At 46.9% G+C, this 13,926-nt stretch overlaps 1 protein-coding gene across 3 annotated transcripts in view; it reads right to left on the minus strand.

Annotated features, from left to right (window-relative positions):
• Positions 1-12,112, minus strand: part of MKX (mohawk homeobox) — a 65,956-nt gene extending 53,844 nt beyond the window's left edge. The window contains exons 1-3 of one of the 3 annotated variants that reach the window (XM_032847125.1): positions 11,812-12,112; positions 9,352-9,618; positions 7,438-7,597 (exon numbers count right to left, since the gene is read on the minus strand). In XM_032847125.1, coding sequence (XP_032703016.1) covers positions 7,438-7,597; positions 9,352-9,539 — 348 coding nt within the window. In that variant the 5' untranslated portion in view covers positions 9,540-9,618; positions 11,812-12,112. Of the gene's footprint in view, positions 1-7,437; positions 7,598-9,351; positions 9,619-10,590; positions 10,736-10,923; positions 11,100-11,811 lie in introns of those variants that run through there. The other 2 variants (XM_032847126.1, XM_032847124.1) reach the window with 2 other exon arrangements.
• Between the last annotated feature and the right edge of the window lie 1,814 nt (positions 12,113-13,926).

The following is a 13,926-nucleotide window of genomic DNA, read 5'->3' on the forward strand; positions in this document are numbered from 1 at the left end:
GAATAAAAAAAAAGAACAGCTTTTGCCATCAAATGCTCAGTCTAGTAAGAGAGGAAGGAGAATGTACAAATAACTTTAATATAGGAAATATTGTGATGAATGGTTTAAGGGGCATTCAAATAAAATGATGCAGGAATCCAAAGGAAGAAAGGGTTACTTTCAAGACTTCATGAGGAATTAAGTGAAGCACTGAAGGAATGTGTCCAGTATAATGGGTAGGGAAGTGTGTTCCCAATAAAGAAGACATGGGAAAAAATGTAAGTCAAACTTGAGAGACACCGTGGTGAGTGAGGAAAAGGGAAAAGTTAAAGATGACCTTGAATCATCCCTGTGTAATCAAGAGAAGGATAGTGCCATTTTGAGAAAGAAAGGAGAACTGTTTAAGGGTGAAATGATGTGCTTGGTTTGGGGAGTGATTAATTTGAGGTACTAGAAGAGCATGCAGGTGAGATGTGCAGCAAGAAAATAAAACTGTTATATGAGACTTAAGGGAGAGGAAGAGCAGATGTGGGTCAAACACACAGAGGTGACAGCGGCAGCTTTGAGTAGGTAGAAAGAGAGATGATTGAAGACCAAACCTTGGAAACCTCCAGACATCAAAGGGGCAGGACTATAAAAGAGGAGCTAGCAGAACAATCCGACATAGAGCAATCAGACAAGTAGAGGGAGAAAAATGCCAATAACAGCCGGCTTTAAGTTGAAAGTCAAGTGCTTCCAAAGCAAATAGTTGAGGGCAAAGAAACAAACACTGCAAAACAAAGGGAAGTTACTTCATTGTTTTTAAAAGATGTTATTGGATTTCCAGAAGTTAAAATGGTACTTGAGATTTCCTTTAAAATATCAGGCTATCATCAGGAAAAAAAAATATGTAAATAACCTGAGGGGTCAATATTTGCTTTTAAAAGAAATGAAATATGGAAATGAAATGAAATATGGAAAGAGAATTAGTTATATCTTTCTGCCAGTTTATTCTAGAACATGACTCCACATTACTGTAATGGTTTATGTAGCAATGCTTGCATTGGAAGTTTCTTTTTTTCTTCATTTAGGTTGATAATATAAATATACAGTTTTTACACATTGCTCAAGAGCTATTTATTGAATGGACCTATGGTGAATCCTACTTTTAAGAACACAAAACCACAATTCTTTTCCTCTTTGTCTCCATGGGTTTTTAAAACATGGTAGTTTCCCCCAATTTATACACACACACACAATGTATATATACATACAAAGAAAATATATCATATATTATACATATATATATATATATATTCAGTATTCATTATCTCCTAGTGCCTTAATAACTGTCCTCTTAATTTTATGTGCATTGATGTAGTAACTCACCATGACATTGCAGAAAACTTAGTCTTTAACAATATCCTCTTCCTATCAAGTTGTGCTATTATAACTACGATTTTAATCTGGGTTCAAATTTTAAGTCTTCTCCAGCCTCTATAGACAGACAACCTCTGGGACTATTCAGTCAATAAACCTACATTGAGTAGTTCGTGTGCTCTAGCCATGACATGATGGTCAGTGCTAAAAATCTTTAAGTGTTAGGATAAACTTTGTCCCTGCCCACAGGGAAGGATTAGCACAGAACTACGTATTAACTGTAATACACTGGTGAACATTCAGTATGGAAGCACAAAATGCCTGGTCCAGTCCTCAAACCTCCCTCTATTCTCCAAGTCATGGCCAAAGTATTCATCCATGTCCTGGATAGTAGTAGTTACTGTCCCAGTAGATACTGGGAATTTTAGAACATTTTTTTTCTGAACTTCCTTATCTTCCATTCTATGCACTTGAATGAATCTTCACCACCACCATCATCAAATTCAAGTGTTGATATACCATTATGATTTAATTGCTTAACTTCTTCAAATCCTCATTAGTGTCCTATTACCTATAACTGGTATAATAGAAAGAGATCTGGTTTCCTGTTCTAAATTTGAGAAAAATGCGTGAATTTAGAGAAGTCACTCAACTTTTCTGAACTTCAAGCCCTTCATCTATAAAATGCATTAGGTGGTACCTAAATAACCTTGCCAACTCTAAAAACTAAGATCTGTGAATATAGTCTATGCTCTCCTACAAAATTACTAATTTATTCCCTTTATATAGCTGGTGCTAACCTACCTTCTGCTTTCCAGCAATCAAACATGTGTGTTTATGTCCCCTGACATGCAACCTCTCCTATGCCTATGTCACTTATATTTTTAGAATTCAACTTCAAAACACATTTACTACTTTCTTTACTAAATATCATATAATTCAGAGTATCCTTAAATCATAACTAACCATGAATTTTAGCACAACCATCACATAGTACAGTGTAAAATTCAATTCTTATGGAACCCTTCATATTTTATTAAAATGCAATAGCTTTCAAATTTCCAAAAACATTAACATACCATAATTGTAACTACAAAGATGGGGACCATTAAGTGTCATGGTGGGATTACAGTTTTACATATATAGGGGTCATATCCTTTTTCTTGTTTTATATACTCCGTTCTTACCACAGTATATTATTACAAATTAGAAAATTTTCCAGAAAGGTTTGCTGATATCTAACATGGGCTTTCTCTGACCTGATTTCAAAAGTTTGACTGCAAACAATCTGCTAATAGATTTACTCTGCCAGTATTTTATCACCAGAAACTTTCTGTACAATTTAAGGGCTGGATGTAGTCTACAGTGTTTAATATCTGCTTGCATTAAGTCATGTAAACAGCAAAGAGTTGGTTAACAAATTTGCATAAATACTGTTATGCAATTTTTTTTTGTCCTGATGAACTAATGCAAACTCCATCTGTCTCACAGAAGGTAAAAATACCAGTTCAGATTTTCTACCTTTAACTTACTATGGATTCCTTCAGGTTGTCATGCAAATCTCACTAAATTCTACTTCACATGAAACAGGCCTCCTTACCATGGTTAGGTTCTGCAACAGCATTTTGATGTCAAACTCAGAGCTCAAGAAACACTATATTTTATAGTGAAAACCTGGAGAACCAAATATCTAGAAGCTGGAAGAGAAAACAGTAATTTTCATCCCTACTCTAGCTGAGGTGTTTACATTCATCGTATTGACAGAGCAATCATTATAGTAAACCCAAAGGGATAAGCTGGCATCTGTCCACCTTTGAACATACAGAATTAACAAACTTATTCTGAGTTACTCAACTGAAATATTGAGAATCTCATTTCTATGCCACGTAGTATAACACTTGGAATAACATAGAAAGACCAATCTGAGATTTTGTTAAATATTTAAAGGTTGCTATAATCCTTGCAGTTAATAACTACATACCTATCTCAGCAGAAGCACTCACCCAGCAAAAACAGAGCTATGTTAATAGAGGGGGTAAAATCTTAAAACTAGCAGTTTTAACCAGCAGCATATGGACATTATCACAGGAATGTGAAACTTCTACAAGTAAAGGAAGTATTAACATCCAATCATTAAAGGTAATCTCAAACTCCTCACGCATTGCGCTCTGCATTGTGATCATGAAAGAAATCACCCCAAGGAGACATTTCGCTCTTTTAATCCAGAAAAAATATAAATATGTTAAAAAATATATACATGTGAACAATGGGGATCACTGGACCAGATATAACACCCATCTGCCCTTCTCTGAAAAACTTCTTCCAAAGACAATTATTCTGCAATAAGCTCTCTATATCCTACAATAATACAAAACCTCAATTGCATACCACCCTATATTATTCCACAATAAAGCTGTTCACATTTTGATAATACCAGAGTCTATTTTTTATAATGTTTAAGCAATGATCAGCCATAGAAATTAAGCACAGTGGAATATTTTGGTTGGTTAAAGTACACACACACACACGTTATTACCTGTTAATTTTAGGAAAATGTTTATATCTCATTAGGAAACTAATAATAAATAACTCTTTCTGCTCCATTTCTCAGGGATAAATAAAATGTAGGTGTGGATTAATGTCCTTAGAACTTCTATTTATCAGAAAAATTACCTTTTGTGGTCCTAAAAATATTTCCTCCAGTAAAATTTCAGTTCCTTCCTTCTAGGTTTAATGGAGATTGCAGACCAGGTTTTATGTCTTTCCTTATCAATTTAAGAGTAACAAAACAAGGCAAAAAAGTACATTTTATGAAAAGTTTAACAGTTTGACACACGGCCAAAGGAAAATGTTAAGTGTTAAAGAAATTCTCAAAATAAAAGATACTCTCATAGCTAAGGAATAAAAGTTATGATAACTGCTTATTAACATCAGTTACAAGAAAGATAGGCGGTACTGCAATAAACAGGAAATAGGACTTTAGAACCAGAAACGAGGGCACAGACATAAAAATATGTCACATTTCCAGCTATACTGAAGGTAATAAAATGAGTTATATTCATGCTGTGCTACAGAACCATCACATAACATTAAGGATAATGAGCTGCCCTCTGCGTATTCAATGGAATGGATTTTAAAACCAGAATATCTTAATCAGATTTCAACACGTTCTCTAGTTCTCAGGACGGTGTTTTGGAAAGCTGCATGGTGATTACAATGGTATTCCCCAATCAGAACCTGTTCACTTTGCAGACATGTACAAACAGTTTATGGAAAGCATGGTGCTGGGATATGGGGGTATGAAGATGAAAAAGACATGATCACACTTCCCAAGAAGCCTGACTCCACAGGAGAAATTTATTCACTGGGAGAACTTGACTCATTAAATAGGGGTCTAATTTGCAGAGATCAAAAGTTTTATTCAGCTCCTAGTTTTATATTTTTTCCTCCAGAAGTGTAAAGTATTTACACAACTCATTTGGCTTCCTATAGAGCCAGAATTTGCTTAGATGTTTAAGGTATGTCTGACTTTCAAAAACTCTCCCATATATATCAACATAAGTGCAGCTGACTCTTGAATAACACAGGTTTAAACTGCATGGGACCACTTACGTGGATTTTTTTCACCAAATACAGTACAATACTGTAAATGTATTTCTCTTCCTTATACTTTTCTTAATAACATTTTCATTTCTGTAGCTTACTTTATTGTAAGAGTATAGCTTATAATACGTGTAATATATAAAATATGTGTTAATTGACTGTTCATATTATGGGTGAGGCTTCCAGTCAACAATAGGCTATTAGTAGTTAAGTTTTGGGAAAAGTCAAAGTTCTATGTGGATTTTTGACTTGCAGGGAGGGTTGGCACCTCTAACCCTGTGTTGTTTGAGGGTCAGCTGCAGATAGATACGTATGCATACATATATACACACACACATATACATATATATTTATATCCTACATTGATATCCTATTATGCCTAAACGACAGTAAGTGGAGCCAAATTGGATTACTATGTTTAAAGTTCCTTGGCTATCCTATACATTTTGGTTTTTTTCCATTTATCACTATAACATTCCAGAAACCAACTTCATTTACCATAAAAATTTGGAAATCATTAAGCAGGTTTCTTATTATTACAAATAATTATCTTTACTCCATTTAAAAATTAAATAATTCTGTGCATTTTTATTTTCTGAGGACTAGAGTAAGAGAAAGAAAATATAATGAGAATATAAGATATAATTAGAAAATCGTAATAGTATTACCAAGATCTTAATGCAGAAAGAATGGCTATTTGTATTTGAACTATCGTTGTAGGTACGAAATAATTTGGTTCTGTATTAAAATTACAACTACTTGTATTGCATCTCAACAAAACTACTGTACCCCAAAATTTAAGTATCTCTGCTAATAACGATGTTACCTTTCATAATTAAAAAATGTTCTAAATATGTCATTTTTGTTTGCTTTCTGTATGAAAGAATGGCAAGCATTAAGTATGCAACTGTATGATATACCAAAATTAATCTAATGTTTTATTGCTGACATCACAGTGAAACACTCAAATAGCTCTATAAACTAGGGTATTTTCAAAATAAATAGCATACCTGTTTAAACTGAAATATGAACATATGCATTTATTTTCACAAGTCAAGTTTTTCTGACTGATATCACTGAAAATTCATAGTTTTATGTTAAACAGATATTAAGCCAAGAACACTAAATAAATTTTCCCCTCCAGTGCTGCAGCAAATCACTATTAATACTATTGCCTGTTAACATGAAGCAAAACAGATGTTTTTCTCTACAATTGTTTCTGAATATAAGCAGACAAATGCATATTATAGTTTTAATAAGCTTAAATACAAGTCAACTTTCATGCTTTGTCAAACTTTCCAGCAATTCCTAAAATGTCAACCTTAAATACTCTGGAAAGCAAGTTTTATTTTATCTAGTAGTTAAATATTATCTTTTATTTGGGGCCTCCCTCGCTATAAATTTAATGGAATGACCAAAACTTCACAAATGTAGTAATGTTGTGCTACTATAATATATGAAACTTCTCAGCTTATTTAGCTCCTCCTCCTCTTTCTGAATAAATTTGTTTGCACATATAAAAGCTCATGTCACCAAATTTATTAAAGTCTGTGGTGTGTTGGAAAGAGCGTTTGATCTGGAATTACATTATTTCCAGGCCTATCTCTACAGCCCTAATACTTAACTGCCACAGTGCCTTGGTCACATCATCTAGAAAATGCTCACTGCTGCTCTGCCTCACCACGTTTTTGTGAATACCAAATAAGACTGCGTAAGGAAAAAGCCAGTCAGATATAAAGGAAACGACCTTGCACCCTGTCTCTGCACCTAACAAAATAAACTAACCACTTGAACCTGGCCTCTTCTTAGACCCAGTAGAAAGGTATCAGCCGCAAAATTGTGTGGATTCCAGCTAATGCTCAGGATGCCTCTTCCTTAAAAATAAAAATAAAATCAAAACCCACTTGTCCTTCCACCCTATGTCCTAACTCTCTCAGTAAATGTAATTTTTAAGTTACCCTATACTTGATCTCTCATATGGGTGCCCAATGTAGAGTGCCTTTCTGCATGGTTCTCGAAGTTTCAGCCAGGGCCAGCAGCTGTAGGACCATCCCGGAGAACTTGTCAGAAATGCAGATTATTGACCCCACCCAAACCTCCCACCGAATCGGGATTCGGGCGCGGGGCCCAGCTGTGTGAGTTCGAACCCGTCCTCCAGGTGATTCTGATGCCCACTCAAGGCTGAGGATCAGCGCGGGGCGTCCCATCTGTACCCACCAATACAGACTCCCAAGACACCTTTTCATGACTCGAAGTTGACTTTCACTGGGCTCCGTAACAAAACACCACGCAATCCCTCCTGAGCCGAGAGCCCCGAATCCATAGACAAGACTGAGAGGAAACCCAGAAACGTCCTACAACCCCTCACATCCTCTGAGGCAGCGGCCGGAGCTCTGGGATCTGCCTCGAAGGGCCCCAGCCCTGCCCAGCGGGAGGCGCCGGGCGCAGATCCGCGCGCGCACCACGCGGGCCGGCTCCTCCCTCCGCCGCGGTTACCTGCACCAGCGTCATCTGCGAGCCGAGCGCCAGGAGGATCTTCTCGGTCTTGGTGGGGTACGGGTTGTCACGGTGCTTGTAAAGCCACTGCTTGAGGGGCCGCGCCATGTCTTGCAGAGCCTGCCGCTTGTGCCTCACCTTCCCGCCGTTCTGCCGGGCCCTGGACACCGGGAGAGGAGGAGACCCCGGTGAGCTGCGCGGCCGGGCCGCCGCCCCCGGGACCCCCTGCGACTGGGGACCTTTGCGCCCGCAGCCCCGCGCCCCCGCCCCCCCCCCCCCCCCCCCCACGGGGAAGGGCCGCCGCGCCCGCGTCCGGCTGCTCAGGACTTCCGGCTCGGACGCACTAGCCCGCCCCACGCCTCCAGGCTGAGGTGAGGCAAGGGTCCGGGCCACACGAGTTCTGAGCGCGAATATCCTTCCCGGGCATTTCTCTTTGAAATGGCCCGGTTGTCGCAGGGGGTCATGTGGCAGTAGCCAGGGGTTAGGGGTTTAAGCGACGACGGTGAAGTGATCTGAGGGGAAATGCGATTCAGGGTATATAGTTCGGCGCAGCAGGGCTGCCGTCCTCTCCACGCCCGCCCGCACCCGCGCCCTTGAGCGGCTCTGGCTTCCTGGGCAGGGTCAGGCTGCCGCCAGCTCTCGAACGTTCTTTTAGGGAACTCGTGCGTGCCGCTTGGGGTTTTCCTTCGCCCGTGGTCAGAGGAAAGGTCGCCCACCGGACGGCGGGCATAAAGCGAGGGATGATGGCCGTTCAGCCGCCCTGCTTCTTTCTCTTGGAGCTCTTTCCTTTCATCCTCTGGAAAAAGGGGAACTTTCCAAGAAAGTGTTTATGGAGTAAGGACGCAGAACCTTAAAAGAAAAAACCCACTCTAGGGGTCTTTTCCCGACCGAAGGAGAGTTTTTAAAGTGTGGAAAACTCCGTCGGTGAGGAGAAGCACCCTCAAAGGGGGAAGGGGTCCAAGTAGCCTGGAGCCGGACGCTACGCGCTGCGCTCCCGGGCGGCTCCGGGAGGTGTCGCCGCGCGGCCGCCCGCGCGCCCCGCCACTCGGGGAGGCTCGCGCGCCTGCGCCGCAGCCTCCAGGACTTTTGCCTCTTTAAACACTTTGAAATGCAACTCCATCCGAAAGGACTGGTAGTAACATTTTGACGAAACCTAATCTCTATTTTACTAACCAACAACGCCGCAGAACAAGCAGCTGATGCAATCGCTCAGGTGGAGACGGCCAAGGACGGCCGCCCCTCCCCCCGCGGGGCGCTCAGGGAGCCGCCGCGACGCCTCTGCAGCCAGAGCTGCTGGCCCACCCGCGCGTTCTCGCTCCCCAGCAGCCCCTCACCCGGCTAAACCGAAACCCGGCCCGGGAGACCCGCGGCCTCCCCCTCCGGGCTCGCAGCGGGCCCAGCCGAGCCGCGCGCGCGCGTCCAGGGCGCCCTGCGAAGAACCGACCTTGCCAACACCTTGGCGCGGGAGGTTCGAGGCCATGGCGAGGCCCTGTCGTCACATAAGAGGGGAAGCCCACGGGGCTGGCCTGACCTGGCAAGCCCGGACTGCTTGCCCTGTCCCGTTCCTAGGCATCTCGCTCAGTCCTTTCGGCCGCGCATCTGCACCCGTGCTCCGGGGAGGGGCAGGTAGCCCCCTGTCCTGAGGTCCAACTATCAGGGGACTGAGGGGCCGTTCCAGGCGTCCTCAGTTTCCAGCAAGCCTCTTTTGAGCTGTCCTGATGAGCCGATTCCCCTATATTTTGAGAAACTAATGCCTTAAAAGGACAATGCGCGAGACCAGGGGCGGAGACCTGCCCTCCCGGGAACTCTGGGCCCCTAACCCACGGGCCCGGGGTGCCACTTGCACGCCTGCGCCGCACCGCTCCCACCCCTCCGGGCTGCAGGCGGGCGGGGGTCCCGGGAAGGTGAGCGTACCCTGTTCTCCGGTGTCTCAGGCCGAGATTGTCCTTGAGGGGCGGGCCGTCCGGAATGCCCACCTCAGGGCGGGCGTGGGGACTGTCCAGGACGCCACCATAGGGCCGGCTGCCCCGTTCCCGTTCCGGAGCGCCGCGGTCCTCAAAAAGCACGGCGCCGCTGAGCTTGTTGAAGACGATGGTGTTCATGGTGCCGGCTGGCTGGGGCTCGCCGCGCGGCCGCAGCGCCTCGAGGCCTGGCCGCCGGGAGCTCCGCAGGGCTCGGGTTCTAGGAGAAAATGATGCATTACGTTACTCGCTCAACGCTCACATCTCCATAGGTCCTGAGCCCCGGACTTGGCCAAGGCTCTGGGCTGGGGAGCCGAGGGGAGCAGCGACACCAACGCACCTGGACACTGGAACCCTTGCCTCTCCCCACCTGATTACAACCCCCCCCCCCCCGCCCCCGTCCCCGTCCCCGCACGCTCCCGGGACAGGTCCCTACACTCCTCCTTGCCCTGGCGATCCAGTTCCCAAGGAACCTCAACCAAGAATAATTTACCTGTGTGGGCAAAGGAAAGTAATTCCTAAACGAGTTCTTTTCTTGGTTTAAATCTGGAAGTACTGCACTCGGGTTAGCGGAGCGGGATAGGCGCGGAGGGCGTGGGGGGGGGGAGGGATTCTTCAGTCACAACGGATGTCTAAGCACCTCCGAGCTCCCACTCGGGTTTTAAGGAGGGGTGGGAAGGACGGGAAATGTGGGGGCAATATGAACAACTGCATCTGCAAGTCCCGTTAATGAGTCCCAGGCCACACCGGGATTCCTGGGATTTTCATATTTTCTAGATTCTGGATGGTTTGGCTGAAACCCCGTGCGTTCTAACTCCGGTTAAGGTCCCTGGGTGAGGGCAGGGAAAGTTAGCTGACTCCGGAGCTAGAAAGTTAGGTGGCGTCAGGGACAAACGCACATTGTCTCCCTCCCCCGGAGTCTTCTACCATCCCCCAGCCCGCTCCAGGATGCGCTGGGTCCGGGCAGGTCAAAGGAGCCGGAGTCCCGGGCCTCCCGGGGCCCAATGTTAGTGCTGTCCTCTTCCAAAACGCGGGTGTGAGCCTTAGCTCGGAGCCCTTTCTCACCCGCCCCTTTCTGGGGTGTCGGGGAACCATTTGAGGTTGCATAGGTGTTAGAAGCGGAAGGAGGCATCACGGTCCGCGCACCACCGAGCCTGCGGCTGCCATCCTTTTACAAAGCTTTTCAGCTCACCTCCCGGGTCGCGGCGGCCGGGAGCCTCAGGCCGCAGAGCGTGGGCCTCAGGTTCAAGTCCGCACCGCCGCCGAGCAGTCGAGTTACCGCCCCCCATCACCCCGCCTCGCGCCTCGGGGTAGCTCCAGTTTCTTCCCCGCCGCCTCCGCCCTGCTGCCAGAGCCCCCTCACCCCGCCCCGCCCCGGCGCAGGCTGCCACACTAACACGTACAGATCTTCTGCCTCGAAGAGCGCCCACACTTGCCAACGCCCCCTGCCCCGCCCTCCAGCCACCGCAGCAGCTGCCACGCGCGACATTTAGGGCCGTGACCATAGCGATTAAGCGACAGGTACCGTCAGTATTCGTGGGGAGGCGAAGTCAGACTTCTGCAGGCTGCCCCGTGTGCCGTAAGGCTGAGTCCTCCCACGGAGACAGGTACGTGTCTGTAGTGTGCACACAGCCTCGGCGAAAAGTGTCAAAGCAAATTTCTGTGCTCGAAGCCCCTGTTCTAAGGTCAGGACTATCCTTGGTTCTTCTTCTTCTTCTTCTTCTTCTTCTTTTTTTAAATCAGTGCGCTTAGTGCTTTGCGTTCATGCTGCATTATTTGTAAAACACACCCTTTTTCAGTCCCACAGTGTTTCCCCACCCCAGTCTGGTCCTCCCATATTCAACGGCGAGTTTTTCTTAGCGACTCCGCTGAAAGGTGCCTTCCCGGTTGTCCCAAGCCCACACAGAGACCGCAACCACAGACACCCGGCGCGATCTGGGTCTGCAGGCATGCCGCAGGGGAGGTGGAAGAGGGCTGCAAAGGTCCGAAAGCTGAGTCCTGACCGGAAGGGGTGGTGGGGGGGGTGCGTGTGAAGCGCGGTTCCTGGCCTTCATCCGGGGCCCAGGCGCACTCCCCAGCGCTTCTTCTCTGCTCCTGTACTTCCCACTTACCCTTATCCTGTCTCGCTCCAAACTGTCGCTTGGGGAGCTCCCTCCCTGCGGAACTACCCCGCCCAACGCCCGCGAACAATTTTAAAGCCAAGGAAGAGCAGCCAGGTGGGCTCCCAGGCTCCTCGCAGACCCTCGGGCCAGCCTCGGCCATCACCGGGGCGCGTGCCCTCTGGACCTTGGAGGGGGGTGGGGGAAGGGCGGGGAGAGCGCCGAGGGCAGAGGGAACCAGCCGCTCGGGGAGCCAGAGCCAAGTCTTGCATCCCGAGGCCCGGGGCAGGGACGCCGAGACCCGAGGGCTGTACCTGTGGTGGTGGGGCCGGCGGCCGGTGGCAGGGCGGCTGGCTCTCCCGCGTTGAGGCTAGGCGCACTCCCATTCCCGCCGCATGTTTTCGGCGCGGGCTCCAGCGCGCTCACCGCAGCCACAGCCGTCGTCTCGGCTTTATTTACCCAGACGGGCGCGCGCGGCCCGGGAACAGGAATACCGAGGCCTTCTCATGTTTCTTGACTGCCCGGCCCAGCCGGCGAACATCCTGCGGGCGCGGTATCCACGTTCCCGGGCCGGCGAGAGGAAGCCTCAGCACCCTCCCGGCCGCGGGGACTTCTGTTAACCCTCGCAGACGAGCCGCCGCTGCTAGCGCCGCCGGGGAGCCCCCGGCCAGCCCCCGGCCCACCGGGTCCTCCCCAGCGGGGCCCGGCCCTCAGATCCGCCGGCCTCGCAGGCGCAGAGCAAAAGGGGTTATTTCCTTCGCACTTAGGGGAGAAATCCGAGAAGCCGCAAGTAGCGCCCGGCTCCGGCTCTGGGAGCTGAGAAGCTGCGGTGCAAATCCCGCGTCTTAGCTGGCCCGAGAGCCGGAAATTCAACCATGCGTGGCTAGGCACGAGAGAGCATTGCGACGCTCCCTTTATTTTCCTCGCGATTAGAGGGAGTGAAGTTAGAGCTCGGGTTTGTGCCTATAACGCGCGAGCACATTACAAGAGATGCTTGCATCCCGGGAGCTTCTTTTCTGGTGTCCCCGGGCTTCTGAGGTCTCGGCTGTCTCAAATCCAGGGACACGCCGAGGCCAGCGCTGGAGAGGCTGCGCTCGCCGCGGGTCATAAGGGTGGTGGGAGGCAAGGCTGGGGCGAGGCGAGCCCAGGTGCCCAACCCACTGTGACCCAGGTAGGGAAGAGAAGGGGAGCCCTGGGCCAGGAAGCTGCATGGATTAAGGAGGATGGGACTTGGAAGAATCCTGAGCTGGGACACAGTGCAAAGAGAGAGAATGCCTCTCAGATTCTCTTACTGATGATCGTTCCCTTTCCACCGTCACCCCAAAGAGGAGAGTAGCAAAAGCTGTGATTTGGGTGCAAGTGGAAGCTCAGTGCTCCTGGCAGCCGTGGAGATCCTCAAGGAGCTGAGCACCAAGCCGCCCGCGTTCTTGCCGTGGGCCTTGTCGCCACAGCGACACCTTCATCTTTTTATAAGAGCGAAAGTAGATTTTCCCAAACCTGAAAGTTATGGCATTATTTGTTCTTTTCTCCTTCAAGGTGGAAGGCGGGGGCCCACCTAAGCATCTTCCTTTTATGTGGCCTGGAAGTGGTTAAATATTTACATATATTAAAGCTATTATTTCCAAGACTAATCACACCTTCGAATTTTTCCATTATGTTATCTCCCAAAATGCGCGACGGTAAACCGGGCAGTGGCACAATCTAAAACAGAAAAGGGTGAAGGTTTAAGTTTTTGCGCATTAGGCAGACAAATATCATTTGAACACATTTCCCAATGTCCTTGTTTTCCTTTATGGTATAATTTGCGGTTGGAGCGTTCTCATTTTGTCATTGGCGCTGCACTTGACTTGCTTTAGTGTGAATTCAACATACACATCGGTCTACAGTCCTCGCTGTGGGATTTAAAGTCAGGGATACATCATAAAGTCTGAGCCTCAGACTTGCAGCCACTAAGTTTCACAACAACTGATAATTGATAATTCAGGGGAAGAAAGGCGGATGGTCTCTATAACTGATGGTAGTCACCAGACATTATAATGAAATCAGCTGTAAAACGCCCCTCTGACATATATTTTGATCAGCTGTGCTGGATAAAACCTACAGGCATGTAAGTAGTTGCTTGCAATTTCCTAGTACAATACTGACTCATGGAGCAGTATGCTATAATAGAAGCTAGTCTAGGACTGCATTTACACAATTTTAAAGAGCATTTTAAATTTTAAAAGCTTACCTGCATTTACACAATTTTAAAGAGCATTTGGGGATCTCTGACTTAAGATATATTTACATGTAAGATTTGTTTTCTTGAAATCTGATATAAAATACACAGCAAAATTTCTGTAAAACTTTTTAAAAATTTGATATAGGAATAATAAACAGATTAGTTTTAAGTCACTGAAAAAGTAATGCAGAATTACTTTATAGTTTAT

The sequence above is a fragment of the Lontra canadensis genome, unplaced genomic scaffold (assembly GCF_010015895.1).
Source record: "Lontra canadensis isolate GAN:19392208 unplaced genomic scaffold, GSC_riverotter_1.0 scaffold185, whole genome shotgun sequence".
Lineage (NCBI taxonomy): Eukaryota > Metazoa > Chordata > Mammalia > Carnivora > Mustelidae > Lontra > Lontra canadensis.